The sequence below is a fragment of the Anabrus simplex genome, chromosome 2 (assembly GCF_040414725.1).
Source record: "Anabrus simplex isolate iqAnaSimp1 chromosome 2, ASM4041472v1, whole genome shotgun sequence".
Classification (NCBI taxonomy): Eukaryota; Metazoa; Arthropoda; class Insecta; order Orthoptera; family Tettigoniidae; genus Anabrus; species Anabrus simplex.
In genome coordinates this window covers 858,516,564-858,536,977 of record NC_090266.1, presented here as the reverse complement: position 1 = coordinate 858,536,977, position 20,414 = coordinate 858,516,564, and the positions used below count along the sequence as shown (strand labels likewise).

Below are 20,414 nucleotides of genomic sequence, written 5' to 3'. Positions count from 1 at the left end.
GTCGGAAAATCTCAGTTCACTACATAGGTGGCGGAAATATGTACCAACTAAACTTGCGTTGTGTTCCTAATGGTATAGAATTCTATCAGCTGAAATGCCAGTCTTACATACACATTAATTGAAACGAATTAAGATCCACATGGTCAGAAGTGAGTTAATACCAAAGTTTCAATCTGGAAAATTTGGGGGATGTGTCACATTCATAAACTTTCTTGTAGAATGAACAATCAACAATATCGCCATTGTATTTAACCTGTACTTTGTCATGGAAATAGTTTCTTATACACTTAGGTATATGTGATACATTTACTGCCAGCTATTAATGTGGATCTTTTCACCATTTATATATTGCTTCATTGATATTCTTTGTCAAATTTTCAATACCTACATTCAAAATGTCAAATATTTTCCCCCCTAAAATAATCCCTAAATTCATCTCTCCATCTATATCTTGTCAACTGTTTCTCTGTATTGGTAACCTTTTTTTCTTCTTTTGATTTTCCCTCACTTCTGTGCTACCAAATAACAACTGGGAAATGATGAGGCACTGCCTATTTCTTCACGTTAATGTCTTTAATACAATTCAATGCCTCTTGAGAGGGAATCAACATCTGTATCATCGTATGCAATAGCTAGATAGATAATAGTCCCCCCTGATAAAAGTTCCATGTTCATACTCTTATATTAGGAAGATTTTATCTTTATTGCAATAGTTGATTGATGATTTTTTTTTTCCCCCCTTGCTTGTAGGTCTCCTCAAGTACCCCAACAGGGTATGGGTGCTTCTGTCTCTGAAGCAGATGTCAGTAGCTCATCAGACATTCATGACAAATCAGGAAGGGAGATGGCTAGATTACTGATGTTACAGTTTAGTGTTGATCAAATGGCTTTGGAGGTAAGTGATGCTGTATTTTGAATTTTCACATTTAGTTCTTAATTTATAGCTTCTCTTCGCAAGCAGATTCTTTTTTAGAAATTGGTCCTTGAACAGAACCTTCAAAACATATATTACATTATCTGTTTCATTGTTATATAGTAATCTTAAAAGTTTTGTAATTTAATTTCAGATGCAGTCTCGAGGCAGAAGTGTGGCTGAATTACAAGTGTCAGGTGTGAGAGCTGCTTACACCAAACGTCCATATGATACCACTATTCTTTTGAGTGTTCATAGTTTACTGCTAGTGGATGCCTTACAGACCTTTGGACCTGATTTTGAGCTGCTTGTTGCCAGTCATAAACATGTCTGGTTTGTATATAGATTGATTTCTATAGATGTAAGTCCTACACTTACAGTTGGTCTACATGTTACAGCTGTCTCACCAAATCATGTTTTCTACTCCATGTACTTTGTATTAGCATTTGAAATAATATCCATCTCCCAAATATTCTACAACAGTTGTGACTGACACATCAGGTTATTTCTTATAGCAGGTGCATTATCTTCTCCAGAGATTTCACAAGTTCATATTTTCTGGATTACTATTTCTATAGTCATTTCTTTCTAGCAAGAACTTAGTGTAATATTTATTGGGAAGTATACCTAGTAATCCGCCACCATGTTTGATGTGTATGTTATATCTTGTGACATTGAATGCAAAGATTTATCCCGCAACAGTTTATAGTCTGTTAGAAACCAGCGACTCCCTGTGGGTGGGGGAGGCAGACGAAGAATTCACCCACTGTATCCCCTGCCTGTCGTAAGAGGCGACTAAAAGGGGCGACCAAGGGATGATCCAATTAGAACCATGAAACTACTTGTAATTAGTACAATCACGCAGGGAACACCGTGGGTTGCATTTACTTGCGCGTAGTACCACTGTGTTAGGTACGCAATCGGTTTGTGATTAGTAGCGACAGTGTGTGAATCAGGAGGTGGGTCCTACAGTACCTGTGATTCGTACCCCTATATGAGCGACACCATTCGATTAGCGACACCATTGGATTAGCGACACCATGGTTTTGTTTAAACCTAAGAGTTTCATTTTTGTCCGTATTGAACTGAGAATGGAAGTAGGAAAACTTAAAGGGTCCACCTTTTCAATACAAAAAATGTTATAGTTTATTTATAACATGTATTTGCACTTGAAACTAGTTTCGACGCTGTTTTGCGTCATCATCAGCCAAAATGTGGGAAATAGGCCAGCATGTAGGCATTTATATTACACAAGGCGTTACATTAAACAATACACATCTTACAAGGAGATAAAAACAGGGACGAATATAGAAACAAATGAATCGTTGAGAAAGCAAAAGTTATACATATAAAAAATAACCTTAACCACACATCTTGCAGTGTGAAAGTAATCTTCTTGAATGATTCCTGAATATAAAACACACGCGCACACATTACTGAAGAGCCAGCAGGCAGGACAAAGTAAAGTGAAACCGTAAGAGTTGTTCTGAGAAGAGTTCATCATTTTTTCTATGTTCCGACTAACTAATGAAGTCTCCCTTGAGTTCCTGATAAACATACACAACAGGAAATTCTCTTTCACTCTCAACAATAGCTATAAAGACCAACAGTAAATTTCATTTTAAATATTGTGCAGAGACGTGAAAGCATGAACTTGAACATGATATAACTCCTTCATTTAACCCAGTTTTTTAACACAAGGTGTTACATTAAATAATACACATCTTACGAGGAGATAAAAACAGGGACGAATGTAGAAACACATGCATCGTTGAGAAAGCAAAAGTTATACATATTAAAAATAAGCTTAACCATACAACTTGCAGTGCGAAAGTATTTGCCTTGAATGATTTCTGAATACAAAACGCACGCGCACACACTTCTAAAGAGCCAGCAGGCAGGAGAAAGTAAGGTGAAACCTTAAGAGTTCTTCTGAGAAGAGTTCATCATTCTTTCTATGTTCCGACTAACTAATGAAGTCTCCCTTGAGTTCCTGATAAACATACACAACAGGAAATTAAACAATACACATTTTACAAGGAGATAAAAACAGGGAAAGTTATACATATTAAAAATAACCTTAACCACACATCTTGTAGTGCGAAAATATTCGTCTTGAATGATTCCTGAATACAAAACACACGCGCAAACATTTCTGAAGAGCCAGCAGGCAGGAAAAAGTACAGTGAAACCTTAAGAGTTCTTCTGAGAAGAGTTCATCATTTTTTCTCTGTTCCGACTAACTAATGAAGTCTCCCTTGAGTTCCTGATAAACATACACAACAGGAAATTCTCCTTCACTCTCAACAATAGCTATAAAGACCAACGGTAAATTTCATTTTTAATATTGTGCAGAGACGTGAAAGCATGATCTTGAACATGATATAACTCCTTCATTTAACCCAATTTTTTACACAAGGTGTTACATTAAACAATACACATCTTACGAGGAGATAAAAACAGGGACGAATGTAGAAACAAATGCATCGTTGAGAAAGCAAAAGTTATACATATTTAAAAATAAGCTTAACCACACAACTTGCAGTGCGAAAATATTTGCCTTGAATGATTCCTGAATACAAAATGCACGCGCACACATTTCTAAAGAGCCAGCAGGCAGGAAAAAAGTAAGGTGAAACCTTAAGAGAAGAGTTCATCATTCTTTCTATGTTCCGACTAACTAATGAAGTCTCTCTTGAGTTCCTGATAAACATACACAACAGGGAATTCTCCTTAACTCTCAACAATAGCTATAAAAGACCAACGGTAAATTGTATTTTAAATACTGTGCAGAGATGTGAAAGCATGATCTTGAACATGATGTAACTTCTTCATTTAACCACCTTTGAAAGTCTCTCTCTATATTACATAGCTTCATTAACACACCATTCTGTAGATGCACAAAATAATCTTGTAATCTTTATAGGTCCGGTATTCAGCTCGACAAGAATATAAAATTGGTATTAAGAAATATGTTTTTGAGAGTTGACTGTGCCAGTATTTGTGGTGTATTGTTGCAGCGTTACGTGTGTAACGCAAGATGTGTGGTTAAGGTTATTTTTAATATGTATAACTTTTGCTTTCTCAACGATTCATTTGTTTCTATATTCGTCCCTGTTTTTATCTCCTTGTAAGATGTGTATTGTTTAATGTAACGCCTTGTGTAATATAAATGCCTACATGCTGGCCTATTTCCCACATTTTGGCTGATGATGACGCAAAACAGCGTCGAAACTAGTTCCAAGTGCAAATACACGTTATAAATAAACTATAACATTTTTTGTATTGAAAAGGTGGACCCTTTAAGTTTTCCTACTACCATGGTTTTGCCTTACTTATGCTCAGTTCCCACTACGTGAGGAATTCCACGGGATAGTAAGAGTCCCTGTGGTTAGTCCACTTAAGTGAGGAACGCCGTAGGTTTGTGTTGCCTTAATAGGTTTGCGTTGCCTGCAAATAGTGTGGCAATGTGCAAAACACCATAGGCCTGTGTTACATGTGCGCATTACACTACCTGTGAATAGTACCATAATGTGTGGAATACTGCGAGTCTCCGCTACTTTTGATTAGTACCGCAACATTACACATAGCATGGTTCTACTTTCCTAGCGATAAATACCATTGTGAGGGGCTGATGACCTGGAGTTTGGTCCCATTTCGACTATACGCATAATCGATTCAGCATCGTGCTATAGAAGCAGTCCCTTGGTCAGTAATACGATTGTTTTGTGCCAGCTTCTGTGCATGTGAGGCACTGTGAGTCGGATCCACTGATCGTTTTAAATTCATATCCGTCCATCCATTCATTCTTCGTCCTCATGCTGTGAATTCTGGTCAGTGGAGGATTTTGGAGTTTTAAGTTCTCATTTCATGTCGTCTCATTTCGTACCATTAGGGGCCGATGACCTCTATGTTAGGCCCCTTTAAACAACAAACCTCAGTCAATCAGAAACCAGCAAGCACACAATAATTGATAGCCTGGTGCAGCCCCTGTAAGGGTGGGCTTTGTCTACCGCGTACAGGAAACTGTTAGTGCAAGGTTGGTGGAAATAACTTACATCTCCAGCACCTTCTGGATACTTCCTTTCCTGTCTGAAATGGACCTAAAAGTAGAAAGCAAAGAGGAACTAATCTGGCTTGAGGAACACCAATTTCATTTCTTGATTCATACATAAGTGACACTGCTGGTAACGACAGTATAGCAAAGGTTAAACTTCAGACTACCGGGCGAGTTGGCCGTGTGGTTAGGAGCGCGCGGCTGTAATCTTGCATCCGGGAGATAGTGGGCTTGAATCCCACTGTTGCCAGCCCTGAAGATGGTTTTCCGTGATTTCCCATTTTCACACCAGGCAAATACTGGGGCTGTACCTTAATTAAGGTCACGGCCGCTTCCTTCCAATTCCTAGTCCTTTCCTTTCCCATCGTCACCATAAGACCTATCTGTGTCGGTGCGACATGAAGCTAATAGAAAAAAAAAAAAAAAAAAAAAAAAAAAAACTTCAGACTTCCATCATTCCAAAGACAGAGATTGTTGCATTAGACCCTACAACTGACAAACGACAGAATTACAAAGGTTGAACCTCAGACTTTGATCATTCCAGAGGTAGAGATTGATGCATTAGACCCTACAACCGAAGATGATGTAACAGAGGGCTAACAAGCATATATATTTGACGACATTTGGCACAACGCATTAAATGTGTAACAGGAAAGACTAAGGGATATTGTTGAAACATTTTCTACCTACCCAACAATTAATATCAATTACAATATAAAACTGCATCAGTAATCTGTTAGTGGTGATCAACTGTGACTTGGAAATACAACTCTTCATTGCGCTCCTGATTTTATATAATTTAGCTGATTTTTTCCTCTACCTTTAGTTATTTTACTAATACTTAGAAAGTGTGTGTGTTACTTTGTGGCCAGTGTACCCTAGATAAGAGAGATTTAACAAGTTTTTATAATGACTGTGTAGAATGAAGATTTGCATTACTACGAATATCCTTTAGAAAAATTATCTCTCGTTTAATGTGAAGATTTTTTAAATAGAATTTTGAACTATGTATTATTCTGCAAGGATTGTAGCCATTCTGTTTAATTTTATGATGACCAAAATCTTGTAGATAACCAGGTTAGGTTATGATTCAGGTTAAATAATATAACTAATGGTGCAGGTACTTAAATAATTATGATACCACGCTGTATTGCTCACGCAGGTTCCACAGACACCAACATAATTCCTGTAGTGTATCCTGCAAATTGTGATACAAAATACACCTGAATTAAACCACAAAGTGGAAGCTTACAAGTATACAAAAGGATATTGATGGATTCGCGTTCATTTTCAGAACACAAATGGAAATGTCCAAATAGGGACAAAAACAAAGTGATAACAGTCCTCCAGGGTGGATTTTTATCACAGTTGGAGAGCTTCAGTATGGTGTATGTCCTCCACGAGCATTTATCACAGCTTGGCACCTATATGGCATGCTCCGTTGTAAGTTGATGGAGGTCACGTTGCGGTATCAGGTCCCATTCTTCAATTAGAGCCTGTTCGAGGTCTTGGAGAGTCTGTGATGGAAGAGGATGCCCACGAACACTTCTGTCAAGCCTATTATTCCACACATGCTCAATGGGATTAAGGTCGGGACTCACTGCTAGCCATTCCATCTCTTGAACGTCCAGTTCTCGGAAGACTGTTGTGGTGATGCGCGCTACATGAGCCCTGGCATTGTCGTGCATGAGTACGAATTCAGGGCCAACACTGTATGCAGCAACTAACACATGCTGTAGCAGTATCTGCTCGATGTACCCTGCAGCGGTAAGATTACTACGGACGACGACAAGATCCATACGGCCATCAATGCTTATGCCACCCCGCAATATCACAGAACCTTCTCCAAATAGATCGCTTTCCTGGACAACATTTGGCATGTACTGCTCTCCATACATGTTGATGTCCATCATGCTGTGTCAGGGGAAATCTGGACTTGTCTGTGAACAACACAGGTCTCCATTGGCGAAGTTGCTAGTTGACGTGGGTACAGGCAAACAGAAGGCGAGCTGTGCGATGTTGCTGCGTTAAACGCGGCACTCGAACAAGATGTCTGGGTCATAAGGACAGATCTCTCAACTTCTTACTTACTGTCTGGTCAGACACCGTGATTCCAGTGACCCTCCTGAGGTCTTGCTGGAGTTCTCTGGCAGTTGCTGAACAACGGTGCAAAGCACAGATTGTCAGATATTGGTCATCCTGTGGGGTTGTCATGCATCTACGAACTTGTCCAACCCTCCTTGTGAAATGGCCTGTCTCATTGTAGCTATTCCACAGGCATTGAATAACTGGCGGAGAGACATTGAGATCCACAGCAACACGTCGAAAAGTCCATCCTTCCTGGATCAAAGTGACGTCCCTTGCGACTTGAACCTCGTTAAGATGTCTCATGGGATGTACTGGTTGATATACAACGTGCTCAAATGACCGCAGTAGTCTGTTTACCTCACAACGACACACGGACGCACCGCTATTCACTTTGTTTTGAGGGGTTACCTGATAACTTCGATTTGGCATAAGTTATCCTGAGTAGCTAAGGTCTCAAGGTATGCTGTACGACCTATTGGAACCCCATCTACCAAATTAACGTTCACATACCAGTCGTTACTAAACATATTCCCCCAATTTTTTTAAACTGTGTATTACAAAGCAAGAAAGACAAATACCTGCAGATCGAAACAAAATGATTTTAAATCATCAAGTAATCAATCATGAAAGGACAAGGGGGAGAGGCAGGTTAGAAGAGAGAAGTAAAAGTGTGAAAAAGTACAGTATCTCTTTTATAATGGGAGGCAAAAATTTAGTCGGATGATATTGAAGGACAACAAGCTTGCCTGTACGATTGATCCTAACCTTCTTCATCAGGCATTCAATAAGAAATTCTCTACCTCCAACACTGCTGTTAGAGAAAATTATCCAGCACCACATTCAGATCCCTCTACTTATGAAGAGATGACAGTGAGCTCTGAAGAAATAATGAATGCTATGTCGAAAATCTTGATAGATACAGTGCCTGGTCCTGATAAGGTTCTTACGAGGGTTTTTAAATGTGCACGCGTAGCCAGTATAACCACTAATACTAACTATAATGTTGACAAAGGCATGGGTTTCTGAATGTTTCAAGGTTGCTCATACAATTTTAATTCATAAGGGTGTGCGGCTCAATGGCTAAACGGTTAGCGTGCTGGCCTTTGGTCACAGGGGTCCCGGGTTCTATTCCCGGCAGGGTCGTGAAATTTTAATCTTAATTGGTTAATTTCGCTGGCACGGGGTCTGGGTGTGTGTGTGTGTCGTCTTTATCATCATTTCATCCTCGTCATAACGTGCAGGTCGCCTACGGGAGTCGTATCAAAAGAGCTGCATCTGACAAGCCGAACTTGTCCTCGGACACTCCCGACACTAAAAGCCATGCGCCATTTCATTTTTGTTTTCAATTCATAAGGGTGGAGATATTAATAATATTAATAAGGCTAAGTAATTTCAGTTACTAAACTACCCGCCAGAAGAAAGCATAACACTATAGGAAAAATTAAGTTTCTAAAGGGTATTTTACAATTTTACAATTACATTCAGTATGGTTTAATTTTTATCCGACTCATTGGCTCAACGATAACCATCAAAGCCTTCAGTTCTGAGGCTTATGGGTTTGATTCCTGGCTCTCTCAGGGGATTTTAACCATTTTAAGGTAACTCCTCCAACTCGGGGACTCGCTGTTTGGGTTTGCCCCAATACACACAACGCAGTGCACTACCAACCACCACAGAAACACTCAATAGTGAATACATCCCTCCACACAGAGTTGTCATCGGGTCGTAAAACAGGACCAAGGCCAATGAAGATGATGATTTATTATAATTTGTATTTTAGTTTTGTGCTCATTAAATTAATATTCTTTGAAAACATCAAAGTGTTACTTTTTTTTGTATTATGACACATAGTTATGAAGGTATGAAATCACCCTCTGTAGTTCAGAGATCTAAGGTACTATGACTATCTTAATTGGGTGATTTTCCGTCAGTTTTTCACTCTTTCCTGTTAAATGGTAGTATTATACCATATATCATTCCAGCCCACTTCTACCGTTTTAGGTACAGTGCTGCATAAATAATATATATAATATAAATAATGATATAATTTTCAAAGGGCAGGTGTTTACTTACGGTTGGTTAGGTGCGTACCTTGTGTGTTCAAGGGCACTAGGTCAAAACTCAACATAGTTGTTCAACATACAAGAATCTTTAAATATAAGAATACCAAGTGAGTTGGCTGTGCGGTTAGGAGCGTGCAGCTCTGGAGGTACGATACAAAAATACAGAGTATGTAACTGTAGCCCCTGAAATGAATTTGAGTTCATTATCAGTAGAAGAAAAGAATAACAGTTTGAAACATGTGTAACTTTGTTACCGATGAATGTTTCATTTACTTTATGGAAGTTATCTGCTGCAAGCAATCCTCTACTTTCCTGTGTGAAGAACAAACTGTCCTTACGAGTACATCTCTCATGTTAAACTAGATAAATTACGCAGCTGACTATCTGGGATCAGTCCTTTTATACTCTACAAATCTTTACTTGTCCTACTTTTTTTCAGTTAGATGCAAGATATGAGCAGATTTTATGTACTTCGAACTTGTACTATGTGTTATACTGTAGATGTTGCTGTGATCCAAATTTACTGTTATTACTATAACTTAGCAGAATTTCCCCTGTTTTTTTGTTTTTTGTTTTTTGTTTGTTTGTTGAAATATGTTGTTCTTATTTATTTTTAGTATGGACAGTGTTAGTGGTAGCTTACGAGATAGTGAGCCCACATCACCTACTTCACCTGGTTCACCAGATTTGGTTGTGCCTCGAGCTATGAAAGCAACATCTCCTGTTGCTCTTACACAAGCTCTGTCTAACTTACAGACTGAAACCACATCATCACACAGAGGTGAGCATTATATGAAATTTCACTGGAATCTGGTATATTTATTACCATCAGTTTTATTTGTATACTAATGGCTTGTTGGCAGTAGGCTCTGTTTGGATTAAAATTACAATGGGTGCTATGTATGTAGAATGATACTTCTGTGTACAGTAAGTTATCACCAGACTTTTATGTTTGTAGGTTTAAGGGATGCAAAATTAAAGTTACTGTACAGTAAATTTTAACATTTATCCTTGCATAGGGATTATTTGCAAGTGTACCTTTAAGGGCTAAGGATACTGAATAGTTTAATCAGTTATTTTTGTTGTAGGTATTGGTTGGTTTTGAGGAATCTATAAAATCCAATTGGCCCATATGAGGGTGACACTCCATTAGGTCATTAGCCTATAGGGTGGTTGGATTCTCAAATAGCACCACCAGAAGTTATGCAGTTATAGGGAAACCATGAAAACCTTTGGTGGTACCAAAATGAGGTGTACAAGGCAGGATGAAAATTGAAATAGTTTGCTATTGCAGTACTTCTCAGAACACTCCGATGCGTTAGTTGTGCTACGAAAGTCATTACTCAGTACCGCCCATACCTCGGCAACTTCCATACTGTGACAGCCATAAATGGGAGTGTGACTTGGGTAGAAGCTACATTTTACTATGGCCTATGCCAAGAGATAGATGAAAAAATACTGCAACCATCAAGAAATAGCAATAGGTGGCCATTAAACTCTAATAGCAGATCCAGTATATGTTGGCATATCTGTTCATGTACACTAGTGTCCAGAAGTAAAGCATAAGTTACGAGAGAGCAGGGCAACAGGAAATAGACCGCAAATCGCACGACATATGCACCTACCAACCTTACGTGTTCGCTCTGTATAGGAAAGGAGTGTTGCCTGCTTTGACTAGCGGCGTAACCGCAAGGTAAACACAGCCAGTGCCTGCGCCCCATATTCCCTCAGTCATGTTTGCCCTGTTATAGTGCGTGGAGTGTAGCCTCGTGGTGAACGTGACAACATAATGGCACAAGGACACCATTTGACCCTGTTTTGCAGGGTAGAATACTCAGCCGCCTGGAAGCAAGCCGGACACAGACCGAAGTTGCCGTATCCTTGAATGTGCAACAGAGTGTCATTTTCAGGCTTTGGAGACAATTTCGAGACACAGGAGATGTTAGTCGTAGGCCAGTCCAGGTCGACGAAGGATAACCACCCCACAGCAGGACCGATATATGGCCTTAACCACCCGACAAAATCAGAGTGCACCTCCAAGACAATTGTCGGCAGAACTTGAAGCCGTCTCAGGGGTTTCCTTTTCCTGGCAAACTGTGTACCGGAGGCTCAAAACACCAGGGCTGTTTGCCCGACGTCCAGCGATGTGCATCCCGCTTACTCCAGCACAGAGACTGGCCCGTTTACTGTGGAGCTGTCAACATCGAAACTGGACCATGAATGAATGGAGGCATGTGCTCTTCACAGATGAATCCCACTTCAGTTTGCAGAATGGTTCCCATTGCACATTAATCTGGAGAGAACCGGTTAGCCGATACAACCATAGGAACATCGCAGAACGGGACCAGTATGGTGGTGGTGGCGGCAGCATGGTGTGGGACGGCATCATGTTGAATGGCCGTACAGACCTGTACATCTTCATGGGTGGTCTGAGGAACACTGTTAACGCTCGGAGATATAGGGATGAGGTACTGAGACCACATGTTCAATTCTTCAGAGGTGCAGTTGGTCCAGACTTCCTCTTAATGGACGATAATGCCCAACCGCACCGTGCTGCTCTGGTAAATGAATTTCTGGCTGGGGAAGACATTCATCGCATGGACTGGCCAGCGAGGTCTGCAGATCTGAATCCTATAGAACATGCTTGGGATACATTGGGGAGGCGAATTGCATCCCATCAGCATTCACCAAAGACCCTCCAAAGCCTTCGCATTGCCCTTTCGGAGGAATGGGATCGACTGCCACAAGAGCTCTTGGACAATCTGATAGAGAGCATGCCATGTCGCTGCGAAGCATGTGTAGCCGTTAGGTGCAACCTTACACCCTATTAACAGCATATTTCGTTGTGGAAGACATTGCCAAGTTTTATTAGTTGTTGTCAAAGGTCTCCTTAGCTATCAGAACCTTTCTGACACAGGTTTTTGGACAAATTGTGTGACATATGGGGTGTGATTCAGCTTCAGTTTTTTTCAGCAATCCGTCTGACATTCCTATCAAGCAGTATGGCCTCATTTAGTGATTATGTTTAACTTTTGGACACTAGTGTAATTCAAAACAATTTAGGCCACTCTCAAGAATTTCCTTTCTTGTTATGGAAAAGAAGTGAATGCCACAGCACTTATAATTTCTGACATTGAGGATAAAATTTTGGTAGTAAAGAAATAATTCTATCAGCTCTGGATTCTTGTGGCTCTGGAAGGGGAACAGGAACTAAAATGATCACTGGATTTCTCTGGAGTGAAGTTCAGAGCTTTGATATGTTCGCATTTAAATTTCATTGCACCTAAGCTTTGGTCTGGTACACCATTTTCATCCAACAAAAACTTGTCTGCAAGAGAATGCTGATAATGTGCATTTTTGTTTCAAGCACTGCATTTCATTGCAAAAAAAGCTCACCTTTATTTGAATGACCACGATCTCTGTTACTCATGTTAGACTCATGCTAATGTAATGAAATCTCGAAATGGCCGAGCCCTGAGTTTGCGTTCATCAAGTTTCATGTAATTCTCCCTATCATACTCAACTTTCTCCCCCACCTTGCTCAACTCTCTGAAGGCCTTGATCGCTTTCTCTGCCCTTTTGCCAGTGGTTGATCTCTCTTCCAAATGATAACTTCAATATAAAATGCATAAACTTAGTACTTGAAGACTTTCATTTCTACAAAAACCGTAAAAGTAGTTGGTGGGACATAAAGCCAGTAACATTATAAAATTAAAATAAAAATACTTTCATTTACACTGTTCACTGTGGATATCCATGAAAATAGCTTTTGCACAATTTAATTTATGTTATACAGTTACTTATAATGATATGTTTTTCATTTAAGTGGATGAGAAGCTGTGTGAAGTGGCATATCGTTTACCTCAGTAATTTAGTTAATTGAAAAATTAAGGCTCGTGGGCATGAAAATTAATCATTGTTGTTAATACTGAGTTTTAAAAATTATGCTAGATTTCAGGGGACAGGTTTAAAACAATACCCTGCACAGGTCCATGTCAAGAACATGAACTCTTGAGCTTACCACAGGTATTTCGGGGTAGCTGGTTCATTTTGGGTTTTGGTCGGGAGTTTAAAGCTGTGTGCCCTTTCTGATGCCACGTGACTTTACATGTGAAGAAAACTAACTGGAGATTAGCTGGGAATTGAACCTTGGATGTCTGGTTGGAAAGCCAGTCTCTATGCCACTACTAATTCATAATAATTATAATAATGTTAAAAATAACATTTTTGTTAATATAACGAAGAGTGAGACAAGATAGCTGCTTATCCCCCTTCTTTTTAATGTGTAAATAGAAGCACTGTTGATGGACATTGGATAGAAGTTTGGGAAAGTAATCACAGTACTAGAGATCTGTTAAGATTTACTGCTCATATTGTTGTTTTATCTGTAAGTGCAGAGGATTTGGAAAAGTTGCTGAACGGTATGTACACAATTTTTGAGAAAGAGCACAGGATGTAAGTAAATAAAAACAGAAATAATGTTATAAAAAGAAGCAGGGTGGTATTGTAAAATCTCATTAGGAAATATAATCTTAAAAGAAGTAGTAAAATATCCAGTGATGGCAAAAACAAAGATGGCATGTATTGTTGGACTAATGTCAGTGGCAGTGTTGGGTAGTCAACATCTTTCGCTTCCCAAGATAGAGTTTGATCATAGCTGAGGTCAGTGGGATTAGGTGGTGGTAAAATGCAAAAACACTATCATTGACTTCAGGAACCTTAAAGAACTCTTGCCCATCGCAAATGCAGATATTCATACTAAAAAGATATTTCTGGAGCTGTTGGTGCAAAGCATGTCATTTTATGTGGTGTTCCAGAAGAATGTTGAAAGTGAGATTGATAGATCAAATCACTAGTGAAGAGGTACTGTATCAAATATGTAGTTGAAGTGTTAAAAATAATAATTATAAACACATAAGGGAAAATAAAAAAATACGCTTAACAAGGACAACTACCGTATTTTTCCAAATCCAAGACATCATTTTTTCTGTCAGAATTTCATGTGAAAAATCACAGGTCATCCTGCATTCGCGAAGTAACCGTTATGAACACCACTGGCATACACCATGGTAAGCACGCTGTTTCTTCCCCCCCCTCCTTCAACCTTCAATGTCCGCATCTTTAGTATACATAGTTAGCCGTGGAAGTTGATTGTATAGTGCCTCTGTGTAACATCACTGGTTCTCGGAAAATAGTGAGGACAGAATGACATTCTACTAGCCTCTAAAAAAACGTTCTTAAAATCCGCAGACTGGTATCAAAATATTAGGACGACTCTCTTGAACCATTTGCAAGGTTGGCCATAATGTACCGTACTTCTGAGTCCCAGCTGCGCAGAAAATATCATTCGAATTGGGATAGCAAGGATGCGACCCTTAGAATTCTTAGAAAGGCCACGGTTACTCAGAGATGGAGTACCTGTACCTGACGCTTAGTAAAGGTAACGGCTTTCAGTGGGTTAGCCCCATTCTACTGAGACAGGCAACAAAGAATAATACAATGACATTGCTTTTATATTACGATTTACATGGTAAAGTTGCCTGCTCCCAAATGAATTGCATGTCATAGTGCTGAAAAGCACTTTTTTGACTAAATTACATAATTAAAGATGTGAGACTGCCCCAGACAATTCCTGCAAGAGAAACAAAGTAATTTAAGACATAACAAAATTAAAATTTACCTTATCCTCATCAGGCTGGAACGCCCCATTCAGAGCGAGAGCTCAGACGAACCATGTTTGCTGTGACTGAGAACGAAGACCAGAATCCTCACTGCTAACTTTGCATCTTAGAATATGAAGTCAACTCCGCAGTTTGCACGTGACAACCTTCCAAAAGAAGGGGACCAATTTTAATGAGCAGCCTTCGCGTCCTCTTACACGGGGGTGGAATATTTGTCACACTCTCTGACTTTGTTCAGAATGCTGTGATGTTTGCCAGAACACCTGAAACAAAGTTTCATTCTGGCTTCATTCCCAAACTCTTTGATATAAACCAGAACACAGTACACAAGGGTTCTTTCCAGCGCCAGTGAGACGTGAGAATGACCTAGCCAGGTCTGCTATAGGATGTTCCAACAGTTGTCGCCTCTTTCACTCAGTAGTACAAAAATTCTGTTTCTTTGTTGTAATAACAATAAAATTCAGGACAAAACTCCCCTCCCCCACCTTTACACACATAACCACAGGGATAATCTTATAGTTATTTTATAAACTGGTACAGTCGTAGGAAAACAATTCAGGAAGTTTGGCTAGAAGACATGATGAAAGAGTGGAAAAAGTTCGCCTTGGAGAGGGTGGCATACACCAAACCAGTCTCCAAATCTATGGTCTGACCACCATGACCACCGTCCTGCAGCAACAACAAAAATAATTTTAATCTTATTTTTTCAAAGAATGGTGACTCAGAGGTCTTGATAGAGTACTTCATGTCTTGACTTGTACTTCTACAGCCACAACATAAAGGTATATGTAAACATCTTACACAATGGCATGCTTTACAGTATATAATAAACGAGTTACCGAAGATATTACAGTAAAACCTCGATTCTCCGGTCTAAACGAGCCTGGGGGTGATCGGAACTAACAAAAATCCAGATTATGCAATAATAATGGGGAAAATGCAATACATTTTTGAAACATACCATGTATCTTTACAGGAATAATAGCTGAGCCACTTCAAACAGTTTAAGGTTAGCGTACTACATATAATTAATTAACAAATATGCAGAATAATTCAGAATCATTTATTTTATCTTTATTAGCTCCTTGACTGAGGTTGGCATCAGGAGGGGCATCTGGCCATAGAAACATGCCATGTAAATTCATCCCATCTTATCCCCAACCCCATATCCGTAACTGGAACTGAGGGGTAGACAAACGGAGACAAACAACATTATACAAAATAATGCACACTTGTTTGAATTACTTATTAATCACTTGAACACGATATTTAAACACGTTACTTCTTAATAAAATATTTGCCAATTGTCAACTGTGTTAGTTTTGTTTGCCGTTTATGGACGGCGCGGTTCATGCAGATGTTTTAACTACAAAGAATGAATGAATCATTATTTTATGTCAGTCATATCCATATTGTGTTTCATCAGTGTCTACAGTATAATCTTATTTCCAATGTTTTTAACTGAAGACCGAAACATGTTCTAAATAAAACATTGTAAAAACTATTGAATAGGTGGACCAAACCTGTAATTTCTTATTTAAGAAATTTCTTTAGTTATATTGACGTTTAACTATAATAAGTTCTGCTGTGTAATGTCCAACTGGCATTCAAAGTAAGCCATCACTTTCTCAAGATGCTCCGTAGCTTCTGTGTGACTCAGCCGCTTTGCCGTTTGGGCATCAGCGTCGCTATCAGATTTGTCAACACTCAACGTCATTTGAAGACAAACACATCGTTATTATCTTCTTATCCATCAGCTTGCTGTAACCACCACCGTTGTTCATTTCTAACCAATTTTTGACATCATTCCAGTGGACATCGCCGCAAACGCTGCTGTTACATTTAGTGGGAGGAACTTTACCCTGATGTCCCCACTGACAAGTTTATTGACTCCTGGATGTGATGAAGTGTTGTCAGTAAGAGAACAGCTTTCATGGGCAGACTGTTTTCTTTCAGATATTTTTGTAAAATGGACACAAAATCGTTATGAAACAATTTTCTGAAAATAAACTGTATACCAACCATTTTTACCTGCTTGATAATAGATAGGTAAGGAGGATTGATTCACGTTTTTGAATGCACTGGGATTTTATTCTTTTTCCCTACTACAGAAGCAGAAATTTGTGTTTAGCACATGTGTTGCTACAAGCCATGATCGTTAATCTGTACTTCAATATTTTTCAAGCCCTCAGCTGAGTCGTGTAGTTTGTTACTGGGTGGTACTCGGTAAAAAAAGTCCAATTTCATTGGCATTTTAGACCTTATCTAACTATAAATTCTTGTACAAAATAATGTGTTTGAACTCTTCTTTAACACTCTCACAACTAGACCATATTTGTGTACATGTCCCTGAAAACGAGGCATTTTACCGTGATATTTAAATTTATTTTGTTTTGTAATTATGCTACAAACATTAATTAAACTTATATCATTTGAAAGATCTATTCTTCTGCAGTAACATGTAAATTTAAAAAAAATATTTCCAATAAATCTCAAATCTTATGGGGGATTTTTCAACTACATCAATGTCACACAGAAAGTCAAACTATGGATCACTGTTCATAAATTTGTATTGTTTCATTTATTATCACTATGGATTGAATTTATAGCATATTTTACACCATTATTATTAGTTTTATGTACATTATTATGCAGAATTATACTGTTTCTTCGTGTAATACATTTTGAAGTATGGCTCCATATACAGAGCAACACTGCATTGCTCACAATGGTAGCCTGTCTCCCTACAAGAAGCTTTTCTGCTTGATTTCTTACTTCTCTCGCTGCAAACATGCATATCCTAGCAGCATACTTCTTGATTGTAGAAGGAATGTCATGTATAAAATGCCATTCTCTTAGCCTTCCTACAGTTCCAGTTGATGTGGTTGTGTTAGGAACAGCATTTTCAACAAGCTGTGCTGCAAGCTGGGTGATGAAGTCACCAATAGTTGTCTTCTTTCTGTGCACTGAATTGTACAGCCAAAATGCATTGAACATAGCAAAATGCATCGAGCATACTTCAGGGAACACGTAACAAGGACTGGCAAGGAAGTACTCAGACTACTATTTTGGACTACAGTATGCAGAAGTCTGGAGTTGATTTGAGCAATCAGCACATTCATTGAACACAGAACTGTGAAATGGTGGAGGAAAAAGTACTGTTTTATAAACACTCATTATTTTGTTGTACCATGCTTGTTGTATAGTATTTTTCAAGTACTGTGTATACCTTCAAATATACCAGCATCTAATTCCTCATCTTCCAAATCATCCACATCATCATCCATAGTATATTAGCTAACCAATCCTCAGTATCATGCCGTGACAAACTTTTGCTGGCCTCCATTTCCACTAATGCGTGCGCGGTGAAGTGATGTGATAACAGTCATGGGAAAGGTGTATCCTTGAAATTATGTCAACTGGAGCGCCATCTCTTGCTCATTACTGTTACTAACAGTACGAAGCATAAACCCCCGCTATTCTGACATCTAGAGATACTGCTTAACAAAATAACATTTGTTTAATTGAGCAACACCATAGAAAGTATGAGTTTCTCGATTTTCAGGGAAAATGCAACCCGTAAAATCTACAGGCTCGGTAACAAGAGTTTTAACACGTTCACTTAACACTGTATACCCAGAAAGGCTTTCACTAGTCTCTGTTAGTTGCCATATTCTATGATGGTTTTTCCACTTCTCTAGCCAACCCTCGCTTGCCTGGAAATTTGGATTTTTCCTGCAAAATCAGGCTTATGAGAAGAATGCCATGTTCTCTTTCTGCACTAAAGCAGGTAAATAGCACATTGTTTAGAGATTCGTTCCTCGACCCTCTGAATGGCCTTCTGTTGTCATTTGAAAGCAAAAATCTTGGTTATCATTGCACTTTTTCTTCCCGTCAGATATAGTAGAAAGCCCTACTCCAAACCTCTGTTGCAGTATCCTTCAGTGCTTTCCCTGATCTATTCTGTTCAATGCCTCCAACTTTTTTGTTAATTGTAACCACTTTATACAGTTTTTATGCCATTTTTTTCACTCATCATAAGAAACTTAAAATCAACATGTGTGGGAACAGCATTGCTAGAGGATGTGGAAGGGAAAGGGGTCGACAACTTGCTGGCATGATGGAAAGTACGCAAGCTTCACTGTCATGACTCATCAGTGCAGTACGCAGTGTATTCTGAAGGAAACAAATACATTACTCTCTGTTGAGCTGTTTTGACTCTGCTCAAAATACTATATACCATACCGAACCAGTACAATATTTAATTGAGGCTAATGCGGTATTGACTCGTATATTATAATTTCAGAAGTAAAGTACTCTGTTGTAATTTGTATTAAATTGTTTGTTCTGCATAATGAATAATAATTTGTGCATAAAATAAAATTTGTTAACATTTTTGCTAAATGCTAACTGAAAGCCATTTTTCCAAGAGATACGACACTCAGTGGAATTTGCCGTCTATACTGACCGGCACAAAAACCTGCGCACACATTGCTCGATGAAATTGGGCATCTACACTCACCAGCACAAAAGATGCAACACATCAGTTCCTTACAAATACTTTGACCGAGCTCGATAGCTGCAGTCGCTTAAGTGCGGCCAGTATACAGTATTCGGAAGATAGTGGGTTCGAGCCCCACCGTCGGCAGACCTGAAGATGGTTTTCCGTGGTTTCCCATTTTCACACCAGGCAAATGCTGGGGCTGTACCTTAAAGAAGGCCACGACCGCTTCCTTCCCACTTCTAGCCCTTTCCTGTCCCATCATCGCCATAAGACCTATCTGTGTCGGTGTGACGTTAAGCAACTTGCAAAAAAAAACAAATACTTTGTACTGAAATTTATTTTAAATTCGAGTCACTTTTTGACACCAATCTTCTACATTATGATAAAATATTGTGGTGTGGACTCATTTAAGTGTCTGACAATAAAAAAAGAATGGTTTCTTATAAGCAGTCTGATTAAATAAAGCCAGATATACACCTGGCGAGTTGGCCATGCGGTTAGGAGTGTGCAGCTGTGCCGGGAGATAGTGGGTTCAAACCCCACTGTCGATAGCCCTGAAGATTTTTTCCTGTGGTTTCCCATTTTCACACCAGGCAAATGCTGGGGCTGTACCTTAATTAAGGCCACAGCTGCTTCCTTCACACTCTTAGCTGTTCCAATCCCATCATCACCATAAGTCCTACCTGTAATACCAATATAAATGGTCCGTTATTGGACATTATAAATTTTCCAACTAACTCATTCCTGGTTGCCAGCATTTCGCCCCCGTGTGCTAGGTTGGGCTCATCAGTTGGTACCTAGTACTCCTACCAAGACGCATGGCTAGTATATACCGTGGAGGCCGCTGCGTAGGCTATTTGAAGCCACCGGCAGTGCCAATGCACTATGAGAGACTTTTTCTCTGTACCAAAAATTGATGCCTGCTTGGCTATCGGATGATTCCCTATGGGAATCAACATCTACTGTATATCAGTCCTATCTGTATTGGTGCAACGTAAAGCAAGTTGTAAACATTTTTTTTTTAATTTGCCAGAGATACTGAAATAACACGTACATTTTGTGAAACCTTATGAAGTTGATTCACCTTTGGTTTTTTTTCCTACACTTC

General features: G+C 39.1%; 1 protein-coding gene across 1 annotated transcript in view; it reads left to right on the top strand.

Annotated features, from left to right (window-relative positions):
• Positions 1 to 20,414, top strand: part of Vps13D (vacuolar protein sorting 13D) — an 866,734-nt gene that overhangs the window by 208,162 nt on the left and 638,158 nt on the right. The window contains 3 exon segments of the mRNA XM_068226303.1: positions 798 to 895; positions 1,068 to 1,246; positions 9,739 to 9,902. Of these exon segments, the coding sequence (XP_068082404.1) occupies positions 798 to 895; positions 1,068 to 1,246; positions 9,739 to 9,902 (441 nt within the window).